At 49.3% G+C, this 21,187-nt stretch overlaps 9 protein-coding genes across 9 annotated transcripts, besides 2 other annotated features; all 9 read left to right on the top strand.

Annotated features, from left to right (window-relative positions):
- Positions 1 to 457: 457 nt before the first annotated feature.
- Positions 458 to 483: a microsatellite.
- Positions 484 to 1,106: 623 nt separating this feature from the next.
- Positions 1,107 to 1,134: a microsatellite.
- A 131-nt stretch (positions 1,135 to 1,265) lies between these two features.
- Tb11.01.7740 (hypothetical protein, conserved) lies at positions 1,266 to 2,147 on the top strand (the record flags this gene model as incomplete). The annotated part of the gene is made up of 1 exon (XM_824572.1): positions 1,266 to 2,147. One exon carries the CDS (start codon positions 1,266 to 1,268, stop codon positions 2,145 to 2,147), a length of 882 nt encoding a protein of 293 aa, XP_829665.1.
- Positions 2,148 to 2,608: 461 nt separating this feature from the next.
- Positions 2,609 to 3,607, top strand: Tb11.01.7730 (hypothetical protein, conserved; the record flags this gene model as incomplete). The annotated part of the gene is made up of 1 exon (XM_824571.1): positions 2,609 to 3,607. The coding sequence occupies one exon, from the start codon at positions 2,609 to 2,611 to the stop codon at positions 3,605 to 3,607; it is 999 nt and encodes a 332-aa protein (XP_829664.1).
- Positions 3,608 to 4,070: 463 nt separating this feature from the next.
- Tb11.01.7720 (uncharacterized protein) lies at positions 4,071 to 5,663 on the top strand (the record flags this gene model as incomplete). The annotated part of the gene is made up of 1 exon (XM_824570.1): positions 4,071 to 5,663. One exon carries the CDS (start codon positions 4,071 to 4,073, stop codon positions 5,661 to 5,663), a length of 1,593 nt encoding a protein of 530 aa, XP_829663.1.
- A 674-nt stretch (positions 5,664 to 6,337) lies between these two features.
- Positions 6,338 to 8,209, top strand: Tb11.01.7710 (hypothetical protein, conserved; the record flags this gene model as incomplete). The annotated part of the gene is made up of 1 exon (XM_824569.1): positions 6,338 to 8,209. One exon carries the CDS (start codon positions 6,338 to 6,340, stop codon positions 8,207 to 8,209), a length of 1,872 nt encoding a protein of 623 aa, XP_829662.1.
- A 291-nt stretch (positions 8,210 to 8,500) lies between these two features.
- Tb11.01.7700 (hypothetical protein, conserved) lies at positions 8,501 to 9,736 on the top strand (the record flags this gene model as incomplete). The annotated part of the gene is made up of 1 exon (XM_824568.1): positions 8,501 to 9,736. One exon carries the CDS (start codon positions 8,501 to 8,503, stop codon positions 9,734 to 9,736), a length of 1,236 nt encoding a protein of 411 aa, XP_829661.1.
- Positions 9,737 to 10,940: 1,204 nt separating this feature from the next.
- Tb11.01.7690 (proteasome regulatory non-ATPase subunit 7) lies at positions 10,941 to 12,140 on the top strand (the record flags this gene model as incomplete). Its single annotated transcript, XM_824567.1, has 1 exon — positions 10,941 to 12,140. One exon carries the CDS (start codon positions 10,941 to 10,943, stop codon positions 12,138 to 12,140), a length of 1,200 nt encoding a protein of 399 aa, XP_829660.1.
- A 757-nt stretch (positions 12,141 to 12,897) lies between these two features.
- On the top strand, positions 12,898 to 14,199 carry Tb11.01.7680 (uncharacterized protein; the record flags this gene model as incomplete). The annotated part of the gene is made up of 1 exon (XM_824566.1): positions 12,898 to 14,199. One exon carries the CDS (start codon positions 12,898 to 12,900, stop codon positions 14,197 to 14,199), a length of 1,302 nt encoding a protein of 433 aa, XP_829659.1.
- A 623-nt stretch (positions 14,200 to 14,822) lies between these two features.
- Positions 14,823 to 18,464, top strand: Tb11.01.7670 (hypothetical protein, conserved; the record flags this gene model as incomplete). Its single annotated transcript, XM_824565.1, has 1 exon — positions 14,823 to 18,464. The coding sequence occupies one exon, from the start codon at positions 14,823 to 14,825 to the stop codon at positions 18,462 to 18,464; it is 3,642 nt and encodes a 1,213-aa protein (XP_829658.1).
- Positions 18,465 to 19,430: 966 nt separating this feature from the next.
- Tb11.01.7650 (exonuclease, putative) lies at positions 19,431 to 20,531 on the top strand (the record flags this gene model as incomplete). Its single annotated transcript, XM_824564.1, has 1 exon — positions 19,431 to 20,531. The coding sequence occupies one exon, from the start codon at positions 19,431 to 19,433 to the stop codon at positions 20,529 to 20,531; it is 1,101 nt and encodes a 366-aa protein (XP_829657.1).
- Between the last annotated feature and the right edge of the window lie 656 nt (positions 20,532 to 21,187).

Below are 21,187 nucleotides of genomic sequence, written 5' to 3'. Positions count from 1 at the left end.
AGGTAGTGCGTCCGAACTTTTCTTTTTTCTCCTGTACTTCATCTCAGTCTTTCATTATTTTCTCTGCGCTCACTGAAGTGTGTCGTTACCTCCGCTGCCTCACTTTTTCTTCTTGATCATTGACTCCCCACCTCCTGCGGTTGTACATGGGGCTCTATTTTGTTTGTTTGCTTCATTGCACAAATCTGCAGCTGTGAGCTGAGGTCCCTATTGCTCTCTTCTTCCAATTCTTCGCGAACTGTCCTGGCGGGGAAAAAAAGGGAGCGGGGGGGGGAGGATGAACGAAATGTAGACGATTACAGAGTGGAGTGAAAAGGCAACAACAACAACAGAGCACAGAGGAGGAAAAAGTCGCGTCCCACGTACATTTTTTTTTGTGTGTGCGCCTTCACTGCCTGCAACAGTGTCCATGAGTCGGCGTGGTTCTGTTGTGTCAGTGTCTCTCTCTCTCTCTCTCTGTGTGTGTTTGTGTGTGTGTGTGTGGGAAAGTTTTTTTTTTTTTTAATGTCATGGCTGCTGCGGAAAAGGGTGCGTGAAGGAGGGAGGGGCTGTCTGCAAACCATTACGGTCCCTTCTTCATTTCTTTCTCTGCCTTTATTATCACTTGTTACCTGCTATGTATATTGAGTCTGGATGTTCAAAAGCTCTTGTATGCATAACGCTTACGTATGAAGCACACGATTTATGCTGCTGTTCCCTTCTCGGGTCACATGTGTATTATGTTCTCGGGGGTTGCGTGTGGTTGTGAGCTCCCCCATGGGGAAAAGGAGCAGTTTGTCGTGCGTTCCGTAAGTTGCGAGTCTTTTGCGGACCACAAAGTTTCCCTAAGATATTCTTATTATTCGGGTACTCATCGCTTTGTCCTCTTAATAATTTTTTTGTTTTCTCTTTTTCCCCGTTACTCTTTTTTTTTGTTTGCTCACCCTTTCTTTTAGTTGTAACGTGCTGAAAGAGTCTCTGCGGGCCACTTTCGAAGGCATTGCTCTGCGGCGAGAGGAGGAACTAATCCTCGAGTAGTACCAAAAGTAGGGAGAGGGAAATAAGTATATAAGCAAGGTGATTGGATAATAGCGTTTCTCCTATCATAAGTTGATTTATTGAGCTTGTACATATATATATATATATATATATATACCCATAAGTATATTAAGGGAAGTGTGAGGGGGCTGATAAGAGAAACCTTTCAGGGATAAAGAACACAAGGGTTCGACATAATATCTGATACTGCTGAAGCTGCAATCAGGAGAAGTCATCCTTTTCTGTACATGTCTAAACCCCCGGAACAGTTGGTGGCGGAGGCGGAAAAGTTGCTCCACAAGGGCTGGCTTTCCTTTTTGGGATCTGGCAGCAACTACGAGAAGGCCCACGAAAAGCTTGTTTCCGCGGGCACACAGTACAAGGCGGCCGGTGACTTTGCAAATGCTGCGCGTGTATTTGAGCGAGCGGCTGAGTTATGCAAGAAAGATAAAAACGAGGTGGACTTTATCGTGGATCTCGAGGAAGCGGCCCGGTGTCATGCGAAGGCTGGTGATGTGAAAGCTGCCACGCGCTTGTACGAGCAAATCGTTGATACCTACGACAGGAAGCGACAAAACGTCAAGGCAGCAAAGGCATGCTTGAGCCTTAGCGAACTCCTCGGTTCTAATGAACGTGCGGTGGAGTGGCTGGATCGGGCTACCAAATATTACGAGGCTCAGGGATCACACACAATGGCGGCTGACGTATTGAAGTCGATGGCGGAGCAGATGATAAAGGGGGGGAACTATGAAGGAGCACTCATGATGTACGACCGACTGGCACGCAAGGCACTCGACGACCGTGCAGCACGACTGGGCGCAAGGAATTTGTTTTTCATGGCGCTGTTATCGCAATTATCCACATTGACAAGCGAAAACGTTTCTGTAGGCGTGGAGTCGGTGCGAGAGCGCTTCACTGAATACCAAGAGCTTGACCCACAGTTTAATGAGTACACACGTGAGCATATGCTCATCACAGCCATTATCGAGGCAATGGAGTGCGAGAGCCCGGAGAAGCTAAAGGAGGCGATAGACGACTACAGTACGGTGTGTACCGTCAACGACATCAAGGAACAAATATTTGCCCGCGCTGTGAAGTTGCTGGAGGGCCGCAGTGAAAGCATCATGTAGCGTGTGCTAATTTGCCCAAAACTTGGTACGGAGACATGCGACAAAAAGGTTACCCCGCTCATATTTCTTCCCAGTTACATTTGAAGGCGGAAAAATCCTTTGAATTTCATATATCCATATTTTGTTATATGTATTTCTGGGTATGGGGTTACAAAGTCCCTTGGGTGTCTGTAGGGATAACATAAACGGCGAGGGTATTCGGTGAGCGTGACCGCTCAAATTATTTTTTCTTGTGACATCCAGTCTCTAACCTTTTCTTGTATATATCCGCACCTTTAAACATTTTTGCTTTGTGTGTGACCGTGCTGCCGGTAGTGCGGAGCGTAAGTGGCAGGGAAGGTATATTGATAGCTGAAGTGACGACGGCGTGGCACCATCGTGTCTGGGGGTGATTAAAAACATCGTGAGTTTTTTTTTTTTGGACAAAGGGCTGCGGTGATCTGGCCTCTCTTTCAAGATTGATGCCATCCTATATTTTCATCCTGCATTCATCTGGTGTTTCGTGTGATTCTGCGCTTCTCTCTCAGGCAGCTCATTGTGCCTCCGCACTTTTCAGTTCGGTCCGTGGATGTTCTTCAGATTTCGTTCCGACGGTAGCTGTCATTCGCGCGAACCCTGTTGAAGGTGTGCGGTATGCGTACACGTCGACTGTTAGCGACAATCGGTACGACTCGTTTGTAGAGGATGCTGTGATGCAGTACAGCGGCAACGTTAACGAAGCTGATGGCAGTGACCGTGCTTCTCCCAGGTTCAGTGGCCGTTCGGTGGTGAATTTGCAGCGGGCGATTCTACAGTGTGGTGATATCCGTGTGAGTGATAAACAAGATGCCGAGCCTGTGGGCGTGTGGCGCTGTCTTGCTGGAGCCATACTGGCTGCATGCTGCTTTCTTCGGTCATATTCCACGTGTCCTAGCGAGAGTTTCGATGAGTGTGGTGCAGAGGTGTGCGACGCATTCGTCCCTGCTGGTGTGGCGATGATTATATTTAGCGGTGTGTGCGACACGCGGCCATTATCCTTCTCGGAAGAGTGTCCTTTCTCAGCAGCTGTTACAGCTGCTACGAGACTCCGTACTGCTGTTCATGTCTTCGGGCCGGCGGTTGTTTCTAGCGCACTTGGGTTGCGTCTTCAGGCTCTTGCGAATACTACGGGAGGGATTTGGGCGCCTCAGTTCGCACTGTCACATGTGGGCTACTTGATGGAGTTGGCTGTTAGGCGGAACGGCCAACGGGAGATGGACAGCGCTACAAATAGTCGTCGGCAGCGGGAGCTTCTTGTTGAGCGCTACGTGGTGCCACCTGCCTGCTTACCTCAGGATCCCGCGCAAACCGGCGTTGCAAGTGGGGAGAACGTGAGTTATTTGGCGTGGCTTTGCTCCGCTTGTTTGGCAACCTTGGTGCGTCACCCACATGAGGAGGTGGGGGCCATCAGAATGTGTCCCTACTGCGCCGCTTCTAAGTGAAGTTGCCAAACTCTTAGCTGTTTTTTGCCTTGAACAAGATGTGAGTGTGTGGGGATAACCACTTGGAGTGGGGAGGTTAATGACGGACCCATTTGATGGTGGACGTCGTCACTACGGTGAGTGTTTTCCATAGTTTCATTTCACTTACAGTGGAGGAACGATGCCGCCTTTTTTCTTTTTTTTTTTTCTACGTCTCCCACTCAATGAAGTCCGCTGCTGCGCGTTGGGAAATTCCTGTGTTATTCTCTCATTGCCCATTGTTCAGCCGTTGCCTGTTCTGGGTGGTGTAACTGCCTTTACGTTTCGTTACCTTTCTCTTCCTTTTTCTTTGTGCTCATTCTGCCTTCCTTCAACTTTGACAGTGACCAGTTATAGTTATTCTTTCTCTTCGGGTTGTTCTTGTTTACCTTAGTATACGTTTGCTTGCGCTAACGTAGATAACACAGGTGAGAGGGGGATTAACATGGCGATGTTGCGCGGTGCGGACAGGGGTGTCACCGTGGAGATGATACGAGAGGCTGCCACTGCCCTTATGCGCAAGGTGGAGGGCGGCCATGTGGATTTATTACCGGCTGCTTGTATGCCTGATGCACAGGGAGATGTGTTGAGCACAAACGTGAGTTCAGGAACTGGGCTGGAGAGCTTGAGTGGAGTCTACGAGAGGTATCTATGCGGTGGCTCGGGGCACGCAGACGAAAGATGTATACCTAGAGAGGGTGTTGACTCCGCAGATGGAAACGAATGGTTGGATTTGTTGGCTGATATTAGTGATGCAGAAATTGATGCTGCAGTAGCAAATTTGGCGTCCGAACGGCGCGCACAATATGAGGAACAATATCGAAGTGGAAATGACGCTGGTTTTGTGCTGATAAATAAGGGTTCTGGGTGTTCTCCTTCGGGAAATGTTGACCCCACACAATCTGGGGAGGAAGTAGAAAGCATTAGGCGAGCGGGCGGTGATTGTAGTGTGCATCAAAAAGCTGATGAAAACATCCTTTACTTTGGGGGTATAGTGGAGCTTACGCATTCTTGTGAGTGGAGGCCAGATATGGGAGGCGCGACTGATGGTGGCGTGTACACCTTTGACCATCAAAAGGATAGTGCGCCACTTGAGCCCGACTTCGGCTCGAACCCTTCCACTGACTCCACACATATTGCCGCTCCCGTACCCGAAATCACGCGTGAGGGATTGTCCTCCTCTCCGCATATTGGGGGGGATTTCGATTCGTATGTACGAGACAAGGTGCGTTTGCAGTTGCTGGTAGATCGTGTAGCAGAGAGGGCGAGGGAGATTGCTACAAGGGAGGTACTGGGTAGTGTTCGCGAGGCAGTAGAGGGGCGTGACGACCGAGTTCGACGCTACGTGAAGCGGAATGAGGAGATACGGGGGGATTTGGTGCACTTGCTTGTGTTAATGCGGCAGCTTCACCGCCAGGCTATTGCCGACCACGCTGGCGACCCCTTTCGGGTGCAGCCGTGGGAGCGGGATGAATCAGTTACTTCCTGCAATGCTTGCAGCCGTTCTTTTACACACCTTGTGAGACGTCATCACTGCCGCCGATGTGGCCTTATTTACTGCCACGACTGCTCTTCCTTCTTGGGGAAGCTGCCAGATAGGGCAGGTTGTCTAGAATCATCCAGGAATTGGGTTCGTGTCTGCGAGGGCTGTTACACGGTATGCTGTGAGCACCGCCGTTATGTGAACTCTATTCCCCCTCCTCCACCGCCCTCGTGCCACGAGCGGGAAGGTAACAGCCCTAAAGATCCATGCTTATCGCTACCGTTGTATTGCAAGAACGGCAAAGGGACTCTTACGGATGGAATGCCTCCCTTTTACGTAGTTTTACCCGAGGAAAGCTACTCACCCAGCACAACGGTTTTGTCGCTATGGGCAAACGCGCTCTACAAGGGGCCACACCGGCTTTTTGGGCTGGCTGAGGATGGTGCTGCTGCCTTGTACCGTATTTCTGCACCAAAATTCCAGGAGCTCCTCACAAGCACTATTGGCACTGTGAAGAGTATAAGTGGTTATGGAGCGAAGGAGCGGTGGAAGTAAGAATCATATGGACGAGGTAGGGGATGTGGCCGCATCACTCAGGCACTTGTTGGGGGGGGGGAGGAGGGGGAGAAAGGTACCATATTAAAGAAGTGTAAAAGTATATGTGGGAGGTGCGCTAGTTCGCCCGACAGTCAACGGGCCGCTAACGTTGTTTACTTTTTGTTTAACGAGTGTCCGAAAAGCATATTTAACCTTTCGGGAATGACGGTAGCAGTTTTTTTTTTTCCTTTACCCTTCCTCTGTATTTTCTTGCCTATATAAGTAAACGCAAACCTGCGTGTCGTACGACGCTAGGATCTTTAGTTTTAGTTTTTTCCCCCTTTTCCTTGCTTCTTTCGATGTCTTTTCCCTCTCACTTTGGTTGCTGTGAGGTCACGCACGAGGGGAAAAAAAAAACAGCGCTCTGGCGTGCACATTACTGTTTCTGATGCCACGTTCTGAGGCTGATTATTGACATCTTTTCTCCGCTTCCCTTTGTGGCTGCTTAGGGGAGAGTTTTTTTATTTTTCTTTTTTTTTTGCTCTTCCTTTTGACAATGCGCTGTGAGTGCTTCAACGTATGAGTATGGAGGAGGTAGGAGAGATATGTGGGAAGGTAAGTACTGGTCAACTACATGGTGACATTTTTCTGTTATCGTTTTTGAATGTGGTAATAATTTTTTTTTCCCCCTGATGCTCTTGTTTTTTTTTCTTCCCAATTCACCCCCTCTTTTGTGTGGAGGCCTCTACAAAGTAATGCCAGTCAAACCTGTATACGAGTGGGAACAGACCAACACCGAAGTCCTCCTCCGCATCACGATCAAGGGGTTTAAGAAGGAGGCCATTGATATCTTTGTGTCAGATCTTTTAGTGAAGGTAAATGCTTCCCCGACGTATCTTTTGGTGCTTGACCTGCTGCATCCCATAGATGAAGCGAAGTCTACCCACTTTATGGATCCGGAGGACCGAACGTGTTTACGCGTGCGTTTACGAAAACGGGTTCCGGAACTGTGGGAATCTCTTTGTATCAACGAAGGGGAGATTGGCGCCGAAGCCATACGGGAGCGGCGGGCTGGTGCTATTCAGCGGGCGGAGGAGTCCTACAACCGGCGGCTAAAGGAACGTGTTGGTAAAAGGGAGGAGGAGAAGCGACGAATGACGGAGGAACAGTGGGAAGTGGACCGTGCACAGCGGCGTCTCATAGAGGGGCGAATGAAGGAGGAGAAGGACTCTGCGGAGGCGGAGTTGTATTCATGGGAAGAACAGCAGCGGGCCGAACAGCAGGCACATGAGGAGAAGAAACGAGCACCCCAATGTCCCGGGGATATTGGTGCGATGCAAGGGAGTATGGAAGAAAGAAAAGAAGAGGAGATGACCCCATGCGTGCGCCACACAGAAACTGTCGTCGTTCCTGTACAATTCACATCGAAAATGGCGGCAATACCCACGCGGTCGCGTGGAGAGGATGAGTACTACCGGAGAAGCCGCTACAAACCGACCCGCGTTGAAGATAGTCCTATGTTTTGGAAAGAGCGGGCGGATAAACACTATCAACGCCGTGAGTGGAAAGCAGCCGCAGACGCCTACACGGAATCTATCAAGCGTGATGGTGCGTTTCTTATTTGCGTATCAAACCGTGCCGCTTGCTTTATTCAGTTGTTTGAATATAAACGTGCTATTGAGGACTGTACGTTGGCCCTCACGATGCTGTCCAATACTCCGGCAAGTGACCTCACACAAGAGCGGTATCGCTATCTAATGATGAAGCTTCATTCCCGCCGCGGTGCGGCTTACTGCTGGGGGAAGTGCTTTGAGCGCGGCATAGAGGATCTACGGATGGCGGCTGCTTACTGTGACGCGGAAGAGGATGCAGATGTCATAGCAGATTACAAGTTAGTGGAATCATACATGAAGAAACGTGGCATGTTAGAAACGAGGGACCCACTTGCTGCCAAACTGCACGAAGCTTCTTCCATGTACTATCAAGGCGACTATGCCGCGGCTGCCGATGTTTACCGTCAGGTTTTGGAGGAGGATCCCTACGAGGTGCGGGCGCGCAACAACTTGAGCGCAGCTCTTCTTCATCAGGGTTGTTTCAAGGAAGCTTTGATGGAATCTTCTCATGTGCTAGAATTTTGCCGAGAAGTGGCGGAAGCATTGAGTTGTCCTGGAGCCCTTTCAACGAATTTAGTGGATAGCGATGACGAGGACGGGGGCGAAGATGGAGTTGGGGGTGATGGTGGTGGCTGTGGTGAAGATGAGGTCATGCGCAAGCGGAATGCAGCTGCGAGGAAAGTGGGGGAGAAAAGTGGTCACGTATACGCTATTCTCAAAGCTTGTGTGAGGGGGGCCGCCGCTCACTGCGGGCTGAAAGACTATCGCAAGGCTCTGGAATTGCTAGAGCAGGCAATGCGTATTACGCCATACGACAATGATCTTCACGATGATTACAATCGCGTGGTGGAGAAAATGCGAATGGAAACACTGCTCGCGGCTTCCAGTGGGAAATTGGAGAAGGCACCGTCGAAGACGGCTGAGGCTCCACCACCAGCGATTGCCACTTGACGTGAAGATGAGCCGCTAGTGGTTGGTTCGTGGGTTTATTGTAGCATAGATATATACGTACGCGTGATACATCCTTGGATGTGCACATACACATCTACGCGCGTGCTCGCGGTTCTGATTTCCACCCAACACGCACCCTAAAGGACTTTTTGTGTTTTGTTTGAGTTCTTCTTTCAATTACGTCCCTTTCGTTTTTCCATCTTTTTCACGGAACCTTCTTTGCTTTCTTTCATATCCTGTTTCACCCCTTACGTTTCAGTAGGGCTACAGTAGCCGCGGATAGCGAATTCGATGGACTCGGACGAAGGGGAGGTTCTTACGGGGGCCGAACTGTTTTACTATCTCACGAAAAAGAATCAGGAACAGTTAGAGCGATGCAGGCGAAAAATGGGTGAGTACAAACAACTTCAGGATGTTCTGCAGTGCATCACGGACCGGTGCCGAGTGCCTGTACTCGCCCCTGTAGCATCTGGTGCGGCGTACTTTGAAGCCATCATCGACTATACGAATAACATTCTTGTTTTACTGGGAGATAATTGGTTCACCGAGCGCAGCGCGAAGCAGGCGCGAGAAATTGCCGAGAGGCGTTTGGATTTTTTACGTGGGGAGGAAGCCGCGTTGATAGCGGAGGAGGGCGCGCTGGCGCAGCGCCAGCAATTATTCCTGACAGAGATACCCAGTGCAGAAAAGGCAATGGCAGAGGTTGAAGCCACCAAACAAGCAGCCATGGAAAACTACAGCAAGAAGCGCGTGCCGGTGGCAAGTGAATCGTGCCAGGGGGCTGCCGCTAATGCACCCATGAAATCTTTCCCATTGGCACAAGTGGATGAGCGCCCGAACTTCTCTGGATTGGATCCTGTGGAAGGCGGCACAAGGGCAGCACCGATGGAGGTGGGACTGAAGGAAGAAGATATGGCAATTTTTGATGAACTTGATGAACTTACAGAGGAAGAACTCTTGGAAATCGAGCGGGAGCTGGGGGATCGGATTGATGATGATGAATTGGCGGAGCGCCTCATGACGGAGAGACTAATCGCAAAGAAGGAGAGGCGAGTTCGCGAGGAGATGGAGCGCAAACGGGTAACGACAATAACCCCATCTGCGGCCACCGAGTCAGTTAAGGGGGAGGGGTTTGAGGTGTGCGGGCAACAGCTAATTCCCCATGACCCGTCGTTGGCAGTACCACCCGCGTTCAAATATACATCTCCCGGAGATATTGGGTTTGCGGCTACACTGATAGTTGACGAAAAGAAGTCTGGAGGTTCTATGCCCTCTGTGGAGGCGAATATGAAAACTCCCAAGAGGCGCGTTAGGTTCAGCGATGCTGTGGATATAGTACCGCCGGATGAACATGCTCCCGTCCTCAAACGGGATGTCCCCTCGCATGTTTTTGGGGACGTTGTGGAGCGCAATGCAAGAGACCCTTTAAGTCCTGGTCCTGTCACAGGGATCATATCGACAACTAAGAAGTCCATCTTTCGCGCTGAGATGGAGAATGGTGCGATGGGTGGTGTAGGCAGTTTATGATGTATTTGCGATGCGGGGCTTAATTTCATGCTGTTTTCGCACGCTATGTCTGTTTACGCTATATAGGATAGTCGGGTAGGCTTTACCTCTTCGCTGGGCTTTTGAATTCTTGACATTAATTCTTGTTTCAATCTTATATTTTCCCGATATGTCGCCGTACCAACGTGTGTTCTTTAGTGGGTTGAAGGGTGTGCACTGCCCAGAAAATGTGATGAGTTGACGCACAGTACTTCTTCACGGAGCTCTACCACTTTGTCTTGTTCAGTTGTTCCGTGTCCACCTAACGGCGGATCCCTTGCGGAAGAGTACAGGCAAACTCGTAGGTGATGTGCTTGGATGGCCCGTGAGTACACTCTAATTGTATTTCGATCGGCGCAGACATCGTGGGATATGGAAATGCAGAAGAGGAGAGAAAGTTTCACCGCACCAGAATGCGGGCCGTTTACATCCGAAGTTGACGGTATATTCATATTTCACAGGCAAACGCACATACATGTGAAAAATACCTTTATAGTTTGTGATTTACTTAAACTTTAAGCTCCAGCACGGTCGTCTAACCTATTATGCGTCAACACTTTTCGTTCGCTGTTTTTTCCTTCGTTTAAATTTATGCTGATGCAGGTTTCGCATCTTATTGTATGCATTGTTGACGCTGCACAATCGACGCACCACGTCCTCGTGGCACGGGCAAGAACACCCCCATGTGCTTATAATATGTCCTTTTTTTTTTTCATTGCCAACGAAAGGAAAATTGTGCCTGTTCCGGTTGGTATTTGTGCTGTCTAATTATTGCCTCACCTGTGTTATTTCGGTGCGTGGCGGTAAAGCAGCAAAGTAAAGGGATCTCTAGTTACGGCGCCAGTTCTCTCAGATCCCATTTACCCTCTTCCTTTGCTTCCGCGTGTTTTATCTTTGGTTCTTGTGTGTTTTGTTTTGTGTTTCAATGTGCCTCATCACTCTTTATTTTCTTTTTTTTTAAATCCGAATTGCCGCTGCTGCATCCGATGTGGTGGAGTGCGGGTACACAAGGCAAGTAATCAAGCGAGAGAACAGACACGTTTAGAAGCAAGTAAAAAAGAAAGAAAAAAAAGAAGACAGTGCTGAAAAAAGGTGGATCGAAATAGGACAAAGAGGGAAGGGTTAATAGTTACAGTTTCAGGTAAATCAACCGTCAAGAGCCTCAGTGATATAAGCAGAAGTAACGATGCCGCCTCAGCAACCGGTTGGTATTATGGACAATGAGGAGGAGTTTCCAGTTGAAGAACCCCCTCCAATGGATCCCCTTATCAAACTATTACATTTGCGCCACACGTACACCTCGCAGTATGTTGACGAAGCTGTGCGCGAGGAGGTAAAGGCTGCCATGTTGAAAATAGCGCACGAACACAATATGGCTCCTTACTTGCGCTTCGCGTCGGAGATGTTCTGTTGGACGGTAGATGAGGAGCAGTTGCGCGCGATGGATGCCATAAATGCGACGAAACTTGAAGAGTTGGATGCACGCATTAAGGATGCGCAGGAAAACCTCGGTGATGTGGAGGTGCGTGATGGTCTGCTGGCTAGATGCCATCATTTCGCCCGCATTGGGGACATGGAGGAGTGTCTTAAATTTAACAACGAATGCTCCGGAAAAACCCTTGCCGCCGGATCAAAGCTCGACCTTTGCTTTCAGCGCATCCTTCTTGGACTGGCGTTCTCTGACAATGAAGTTGCTGCTAATGGCATTTGCAGCGCTCACCGACTGATGAAGGAGGGTGATTGGGAACGGCGAAACCGTCTCAAGGTATACGAAGGTCTCTTCTACGTATACATCCGTGACTTTAAGAAGGGTTCCGAGCTACTATTAGACTCAATCTCCACCTTTGCTGCTAGCGAGCTCATGGACTTCAACGAATTCATTCTCGTCACAGTTGTGGCTAGTTTGCCCGTGTTGAGTCGCTCACAGCTGAAGAAATGCATACTCGATAGCCCTGAAGTGCACAGTGCCAACATCAAGAATGTTTTCCATCTCGTTACTGCCATATACGAATGCCGCTACAAGGAGGTTTTTCCAACCCTCGATGCTGTGTGCCAGCAACTACGAGGTATTGTGTACCTGTCGCAGCATGTTAATTACTTCTTTCGCGAGGTGCGTGTGCTTGTGTTCAAGCAATTCCTTGATTCATACAGCAGTGTAACGCTAAAATCAATGAGCAATGCATTTGGTATTCCCTCCCCAGTTCTGGATAGCATGTTGGGAACCCTCATATCAAATGAGCGCATCGCATGCAAGATGGACCGTGTCTCGGATAGTATTACCACATATCGTGGAGACACAACAAACCTTGACTATCACCGTATAGTAAAGAATGGTGACTTGTTGCTCAACCGCATTCAGAAATTATCTCGTCTTGCAGAAGTGTGAAGAAACTTACGCGTGTTATTCCACAAAAGAGAATCATATGGGAAGGGGGAGGGCACCTTCTCTTTATTCTTTTGTTGTTGGTGTTCGATTGTTTTTACGTGGTCCCCGGTGGTCGCAGCTGCCACCTCCGGAGAAGGAGCGAGCAGGAAAGCAAAGGAAATCAAATGTGTAGAAGAGTTCAAATAAGCGGAGTGGCGCTCCGACCCAGTCAAGCAAACAATAGTGCTGATGTGAGGGGCCGTCCAATTTAACACTGTGAGGCGGGAGAGAGGGCGAAGGGTGTACTGCTTTCTTCTTCTTCCATACCCTCTCGCTTGATGACTGTTTTTCTTTTACTCACCTTTACGTGCTTATTCACGGGTTGTGTACGTTTGGAGAGGCCGGTTCTTCACTGTGGCGTCGCAAATTTCTTTGTTTGCCTATTTCTCTCTTTCCCTTACCGCGCTTCATTTCTGTTTTTGATGTTCTGGGTTAACTACTGAACTTGGGGCGTGGATCTGTCGCAGGGAACGACCCTACCCCTGCTTATAATATATATATACCGTTCATTTTGGTATTGTTTGCTTTGTCCTGTGTCGGCTCGTGTTGTTTTTTGTGAGGTTGTTCTCTCACACTGCACGCCGGATATTACATAACTTTATGCCCGACCTGACCATTGTTTTTCTTATCTTTTGAATTTACTTTCTCTTTTGCTTAATACGCGTCGGACAGTACATACGACACCTACTGCTAAGCATCGTTATCAGCCTGACGCGAGATGGCAGCAGCGTTACTTAAGAGAAAGGCCACACCATCAATGATGAGGAGGAAGAAGGCCAAGCAGCGCATCCGCAAAAAGCTTCAGCGCAAGATTGAGAGAAAAAAGTCTAACTGGAAGGTCGCTATAGCGAAGACGTACGACAGCGGTAACGCAAAGGGGAAGAAGGATGAACGCTTTCGAGGGAAAAAGAAACGTTCTGGTGATGATGACGAGACCCACAGCACTCCAGAGGATGTGGAAGAGGAAGTTCAGAGTGATATCGATGAGGAGAAGCAGGAACGGTTAAATAAGCAGGACCCGCTGGAAACTCAACTCTTCTTAAAACGACTTCCCCTCGACACAAGCGAGGAGGAGCTACTAAACTTTTTCCAGACGCGTTTCGGTGGCGTCCGCCGCGTGCTCCTGGTGCGCAACAGCCGAACCAAAACACTTGCAGGTACAGGCTTTATACACTGCGGCACTGTGGAAATGGCTGACAAAATATTTGACCACGCCCAACAGAACGCACGGGAGTTATCAGCGAATGATCGTGCAGACTGGCGCGAACAGACGAAAGATCTTTCACACTGTAGGGCGAAGCGGCTGTTGTTCAAGAATCGTGCTGATGCTTTCAACTCTCGTGAACCTTTCATGACTCTCCGTGAGACACGTTTCACCGTCCATCGCGTGCTGTCACGGAAGGATTCACACGATGCCACTGCTGCCCAGCAGAAAAAGAAGAAGCGCACAAAGGTGGCTGCTGATGACCCACGGCACCTTTATCTATTGCAAGAGGGGCTTATCCTCCCCGACACTCCTGCCGCCCGTGGTTTACACCCCCGTTATATCGAAATGATTCGTGCGGACTATGAATCTCGAAAGAATCAACTGCGTGATAGCAACATGTTCGTTAGTACGACGCGACTTAGTGTGCGTAACCTGCCGCGAACGATGGGTGAGAAGGAATTGAGGCTGCTGTTTTCCACACACGTGCGTTCTTTCCTGAAAAAGAACAAAAATTTTGCCGATAAATCGAATTGGGGGAAGTATGGCCCCATCAAAAACGTCAAGATAGTGAAGGACTCTGCGGGCACGTCGAAGGGTTACGCCTTCGTTGAGCTCGTTAACCACCCCGTGGCCCTCCATGCACTTCGAGCCCTCAACAACAACCCGACCATCTTTGGGGACCATCGCCGCCTATTGGTGTCCTTCGCTATTGAAGACATTAACGCCCTGCAGAAGCTTAAACGCATCCGGGAGCTGCGCCGACAGCGTGATGCTGCACTTCTCAACAAGAGTTCCAACAATGAGGCAAACTAAATGTACTTTGGTGTACCAAGATGGGGTGCAGGTCGTGTCCTTTATCCGTGAAGTGCTAAAGGAAAGACTATGCATACTAGAATTCGATTAAACGACAAAGTAACGCCAAAGCAAGTTCTGCTGAGGCAAGGAAAACCGATGGGGGCCGGCAACCGTAATGCCAAAGGTGGGAGAGGGCCATTTCAATCATTATTTACTTGTGTGCGCTGCTGTGCGTGCGTTTGTGTTGGTCCTGCTAGGTGCAACGCCATGCTTGCCTTCCTCATTTCCCCTTTTTGATCCCAACATTGTTTTTTTGCCTAACGGTACTGCCGTTGTTCTGATCTTCGCTTCTTCATCCACGCTTAAAACTCTTTCCTTCTTCCGTTTTTTTTTTCACGGATACCCATGACGCTGTACGTTGATCTCCACGTCAGGTTTTCAAGGGAGCGGAATATAATAATATCAATTGTCACCTTTGGTGGGTTTAGTTGTGTCTGGTGGACCAAATCTTCTTGTTTCTATCCACCGATTAGAGAGCGTTAACCTGCTTGTTTAAAAGCACCACTGGGAGATCAACTTAATATTGACTGTACACAGAGGTGCGCAGATATACGAGTGAGGGCAGAAAACGAGCAACAACTATGAACCCCACTGATCTTCGTGAGGGGGCACAACCGTTACTTCCTGCATTTCCGCCTCCACCCGGTCATTCAAGCAGTGGCGGCGGTGGTATTCCCGACAGCGGCCTCCAATTTCATGGAGGAACTAGGCCCCTCTGGGCAACCGCAACTCCCGCTGTTGCTACCGCACCTGTGTCTGCTGCAGGCGTGCCACCATCTCAAGTTGGATTCAATACGGGACTCCCCAGTGAACCGCAAGGTGCCGCCTACGCAGGTCGTGAGGGGTACGCTAACGCGGCCATTCGGGCCTCAGCAGATTTCTGGAAAAGTGAGCAAGCACGGCGGGTGGCGATGGAACAGGCTACAGGATCGGGATGCAGTTCCCTCCCTGGGGAATTCCGCGGTCCGGAAAGGGCCGAATTTCCCTCGGAAGAGTTGGAGTTTCACACGGGGTCACCGAAGTACGTACTGCCGGTCTCTCTGCTTTTGGCTGTAGGTCTTTTTGGTGCTATTCCGTTGATGTCATCATTCGCGTTTGCGGTTCTTCTCACAGGATGCATTGTGACGTATGTGGTGGATTACGCTGGATACCGTCTTGGAGGTGTGTTTGCCATAATTGCCACCACCCTCTGTTTCGGCTTTGCGCTATTCCTGTCTAACCTGCGAGCATCAATTACGTTTTTAGGCCCCCTCTGTATGATATTAACTGTGCAGGGGTTGCTAACAACCACCGCTATGGCCGCGTTCCTTCACTTTCATTGGTTGCAGGTTGGATACCCGGAACTTGTGTGTTTGATGGAGCGTAGTGTCTTGGGCGTTACCCCAATGTTGGTACTGCCTTCACTGTTGTCCAGCACCACAGCCTTTGTCGGTTCGCGTCACGCCCCCGCGTGGTTCTTGCTGAGCATGTGCGCTATTCATTGCTATTTCTATCGTCCACTGGAGAGTAGTTTTGTCTTGAGGCGTCGTGTGACCCGAGGGGAACAAGCAGACCTTGGTCAGTCACCAAAAAGGCGCGGCAAAGCGGATGACGACGGTAACCGGAGTAGTGGTATTGCTGGTGTTGGGGAGGAGGCTGGGGAAAGTTGGATGCAGATTAACGGAAAACCTGAAGCAGTTGTCTTCACAGTTCTTTTGTTAGTGCTACCGGCCACTCTCTACGTGGCATTCCAGAGGGACCTGTACGAAGCATGGCTGTCGAACATCGTTAACGTTGTTGGCATGGTCTGCGTACAGATTCTGTACCTCTTTTGGAAACCGGAGCGTAGCCTATGGTTCCTCCTGTCCAACAAGCAAAATTCACGTGAGTTCTTTGCGCACGATTCTTTCGGTCTGTGTGTAACTATATACCGGTATAGGAGTTGTATGTACGCTCTTGGTGCGCTGATTTTACCCAATTGGTGTGTTTATCGGCTACTCAACTCACGATACAGGTTTCTGTTCGACGGTGTGGCTCCGCCGATCAATGGTATTCTTCTATCTGTTGCACTGTACGCTGCACTTTTGGCTGCTTATATGACTAAAAAACTACTTGATGCGGATAAGGAGGGACGGAGCGTCCTGACGGACCGTCACATGAAAGAGCGTATGGTAGCCATTGTGGCGGCGGCGGTATCAGCCGTATTTGTAGGATTCGTTGTGGGGCTCCCGGGACCTCTCATGTTCAACCTCGTTATTTGCCTGTGCAGCTTTAACCTATTTCTCATTGATCGCGGTAACGCAGGGCTTATGTTCATCTTTGCCTTTTTTTCGAGCCTGCTCCTCGCCTGGTGGATGTCTCGGACGTTTTCTTTTGTGATTCTCAGACTGCATGTATTTGGCGAATCAAGAACGATTCCGAGTCCTGCTTTGGCCGGTAACATACTATCGAGCTACTTCGTAGGCTGCATGTCATTCCCCCACGCGTTCACAGGCTTCAAGTTTTTGTATGCATTAACGCTTTTTCTTCAGTCATTAAATGTTGTTGTGGTGGAGCACATTCTCTACTCTCAGAAAGAGGACGGCGTGTATCCCGCTGTTCTCGTGTTATTTACGAGTGTTGTTGGTGTGCTGTTGGTTTCACGGTTGCACAGGAACGGTGTGCTTGGCGCTGCAGGGGCCTCCCTGGTGGCGTCATCGTATATTGCAAAACTCTTTAAATTCTTGGTGGAGGTTACAGGCTCTTACTACGTGGAGGACGCAGAGATGGAATCGTCGGGGCCATTATTTGCTGTCGAGATCACCACAATGTGGTGGGCTGCACTGCTCTGTGGTTTTGTTGCCATGCTTTTTGAACTAGAGAAAGTATCGCAGATGGGCAACAAAACCATCGTCGCTACCGTGGTGTTATTTGCCTTCAGTGCCATGCTAATGGTGGCGTCTACCGTACGGAATTTTCAGCGTGCGACGTACGAGTTTCTCACGAAGAGCCAAATCACCGAAGGGGAGGCCGCTTATGTGTTTGTAGGTATGTCCTGCATCGTTTTTGGCGCTCTGACATACCCTTTCTCAGCACGTCACCTTGGGGTGGGGCCGATAATGCGGCACCTGAATTCTGTTGCACGTGGTGCTTTAGGCTTGGGTATCATTGTTCTCGCCTCGCAAGCTATTCACCTAGAAAGCGCCAAAGATGAGGAAGAATTTGGAACCGAGGAGCTAGGCTATAGCAAGCAGTGCGTGCTTGCCGGCATGTTGCTTGTTGCAGCGGGTCGATATCTACCGATGGCATCCCTACCCATGGCAATTTCCGTCATATACTGGTTTGTCGCAACCTTTTTCCTGGTGGCTGGTCTTGGAACTTACCTTCTACCGACACCTAGCGTACTGTTGCTCATTTCATTGGGCGTTTTTGTGTATTTCACATTTGTTACGCTTGACGTTGCACATTACCGAGAGAAGAGGATGCAGTATTTATGGATGTTAAGCACTGTTGCTGTGTGTTTCGCTGTTTTTTCTGTTGCGTTGATGGGCCGCGGCGGCATGGAGGAGAGCGACACCAGTGACGTGTTGTTGATCTGGGAGACGCACGTGGTTGGCCTTCGGCGGTTGTTGTCGGTAGTAAGTGTGACAGGTCTTTTCACAGCTATATTATTGAGATTTCGCCTGGGTGGTGAGGCCCTGTTGCCAGGCGCAGTACCCATAACGTCTGAGCTGATGGAGCATATAGGCGTCGTTGTTAATTATAACGTCATTCTGTCTGTTACCTGCTTGACAGTCCTGAACATGTGGAATCATGACTATGAACCAGGACTGCATGTTGTAACATCGCTTCTACTGCTTCTGCTGGTGAAAGACGACACATTGTTCCTGGAACTGGATCGAGAAAACTACCGCTACTTCCCTCCGCTTGCTTACGCACTGGGTCTGCTTTGGGGGTGTCTTATTCACGATGCGTACAGAGCTGGAGGATCCCGAACTTCCAGCGTTGCTGCCGTGTTGCGGGAGGTGTTATGTGCTCTTCCTTTGGCACCTTCACATATTTCACTGCTGACGTTGGTGTATGCTTCCAAAAAAGCCGCACGGGTTTCGGTTAGGCCAGCAGTCGCCTTTGTTCTCGTTGGAATTATGACACTTTTATTCTCGTCTCAGAAGGCTGTGCAGTGGATGGCAGTCGTAGGGATATGTGGACACAGCGCGCGTCTTTTAGAGGCCCAACTCATGGGCTTTTTTAGTGATGTGCGATAAATAATGGTTTAATTGGTTGCGCTGTCAGGTGGTTGGTTTTGGTAAACTTGGGTACTTAATTTGCGTCTGCGCGTCGCAGCGGGGATGGGGTCTTGCTTTTCTGAGGGGGAAAGCTTCGGCGAGTATTAAGTTTGTGCAATTTGTTGTGGTGCAAAGTGAAAAGAAAAAACAAAAATGAGATGTATTTCCGCATTGTGGATCACCCATAAAAAACAATGAAGGAAGGAAGGAAAACGTGTTGGAGGAGGCAAATGTGACCGTAAATTGTCGGTGTAAGTGAACGTTGGTCAAGTTCGGACGGTGCTTCAGCTCTTCGAGGGCAAAAGAAAGATGGTGTGAATAAGGGGGTGTGGTCGACACATCTTGTAGTCGCCATTGTGTGGAGAGTTTTTTTTTTTTTGCACGTGTGCGGAAGGCAAGGGGGGTGTGCGTTTCTGCAGTGTTGCTTGACGGCGGCATTTTACACGGAATACCAAGAATTAACATGTGCTGTATTTCGAGCGGTCGGAAAGGGCCGACGGTCAAAGGTCGTGAGAAGTGGTGTGGTGTCCTGTCTTCCTCATTTTGTTTCGTCGTTTTATTTTTTCTGGGGGGGGGGCGATGATTTTGAGATTTTCCCCCTTTTCAGATGAAGGAGGAGAACAACATGAAGGGAGGAGGAAGGGAAGTCGGCACAAAAAGGAAGTGAGCGACAGAAACTCCAATGAAAATTGCATCGGGGTTCGAAATTTTGATAGCTCAGGTATTGTTGCGGCAACACGCCGAATCGTCTCCGTGCGTGCGATTTGCGTTGGTGTCTAAGGGCACCAAGTTATACGCACCTGGTGAGTGGTTACATTTCTTTTTTTTTCTTTTGCAAACTCACTCGTACGACATTTCACTCTTATCTCTTTTTTTTTTGTTCCCCTTATCATTGTCTTACTATCGACTTCTTGATAATACACTAGTCTTGTGGAGAGAAGCCAAATGAGTGCCAATAAACACGGACATTCCGAAAAGAGCTCCACAGAGGCAATGGATAGTGACTTGCCTGACTCCCTTCCTTCTTCCTGGAGCGAAGCTTTAAGCGGTTGGGACGGGCCGTGTGACGGGGAGCAGGTTCAAAAAAAACAGCGGAGAGAAAACACGACCGCTCATCCTTCAGATGCTGTGCAGACATCTGCAATGGGAGTTTCGTTACTGCTTGGTGCCCCACATGCACCTCCTTCTTCCGCGCCGCCAACAATAGTTGAGCGCAGTGTGCTTTCTTCTAAACGTCTCCAGCCCCTCTCTGCGGTGTGCATTGACGTTGAAACAACTGGCATTGCACCCACGAAAGACGAGATAATTTCTATCGCGGTCGTTGAGTTGCTCTTCGGTGCGGCTGGTCACAACCAGTGGGAGTTGAGCGGCCGTTCATTCCACCGCTTAGTGAAGCCAACTAAAAAAGTTTCTTCTTCTGCTTACAGGGTGCACAAATTGACATCAAAGGTGCTTGAACGCCAACCACCTTTTGCAGCCATCCTTCCAGATTTAGCCGCGTTCTTGTCCGATGTTCGGAGCGGGTCCACATCGACAGCAGCGGGAGATATCCATTACAAAGGTCCTGGCGGTACTAATAATGTTGAGCGTGTACCTCTCAGCAGTGGTGGAGCTGCTGCGACCGTCAGCGTAAGCAGACCCTCTTTCCAGGTTGAAGGATGTGCTGCAAAGGTTGGTGGTTTCCTCACGGCGCTCCAATCGTCATGTCGCAACAACAGGACACTTGTATTCCCGCCTGTTATAGCCCATAATGCTGCCTTCGATAGGAACTTCCTGTACCAAAGTGCACTTCGCAATGGTTGGGAAGTGGTGTGGGACAAGCAATCACCTCTTACCTGCACGATGTCAATGTTCCGTGCGTTGTATCCGGAATGTCCTACGAATTTAACCAAAGCATGTAGCTTGGCTGGCATTGACGCTGCTGGAAGGGAGGACCGACACGATGCTTTACAAGATGCCCAACTGTGCGGACATTTATTTATTTACTTAACTGAAGCTTGGAAATCTTGCTCCAAAAGGGATCCCGATAATACGGAAACTGTATAGGTTGGGTCGCCTGAAATTTGCATTTAGAGGCACAACAGCAGCAACAACTACGTTTATGCATTTTTGTGTGTTCTTCTGTGCGGTGGCGTTAAGACACTTTTCATGCAGACGGTGGTTACCGCTCCTGTTCCACCCAACCAAAAACTCTGTGCGTGACTTTTTGATTTTCGTTTACCTTCTTGATCCCTATTCTCAACTCACGACCTCATTATCTCTTAGCGGCGCAAGGGGTATAAATATTAGGAGTTTGCGCGAGTGGAAGCAGACTAACAGAAAAAAAAAGGGGAGAAAAAAGAAGCAGGCACCCTCACTCACTCGCATATCCATAAACATACACAAAGGAAGGTGGAGGCCTATTGTAACTAGCTCAACTCGCCCTCCGGTCACTCTCAGAAAGGGGTGCCGTTCCGGAAAAGACAACAGGAAGAAGAAAGGAGCGAACGGGGTTCGGGATTGACAAAAGACCTTTATTTATTTTTTTTCAAAGTGTAGGACTCCACCGAAGAGCAAAGGAACGAGGAGTGTGCACACTTTCACGGAGTGCACGAAAATACAGAAGTACGAGGAGGAGAAGGTAAACATCCAAAAGAGGAATAATAGCAGAGAGGAAAAGCAGGAGGAGGAACGGGGAAGTGTGCAGTGGGAAGGGTAAGAAC

This window comes from Trypanosoma brucei (assembly GCF_000002445.2).
Source record: "Trypanosoma brucei brucei TREU927 chromosome 11 chr11_scaffold01 genomic scaffold, whole genome shotgun sequence".
In the NCBI taxonomy this organism is placed as follows: Eukaryota; Euglenozoa; class Kinetoplastea; order Trypanosomatida; family Trypanosomatidae; genus Trypanosoma; species Trypanosoma brucei.
This window is presented reverse-complemented; position numbering and strand designations above follow the sequence as displayed.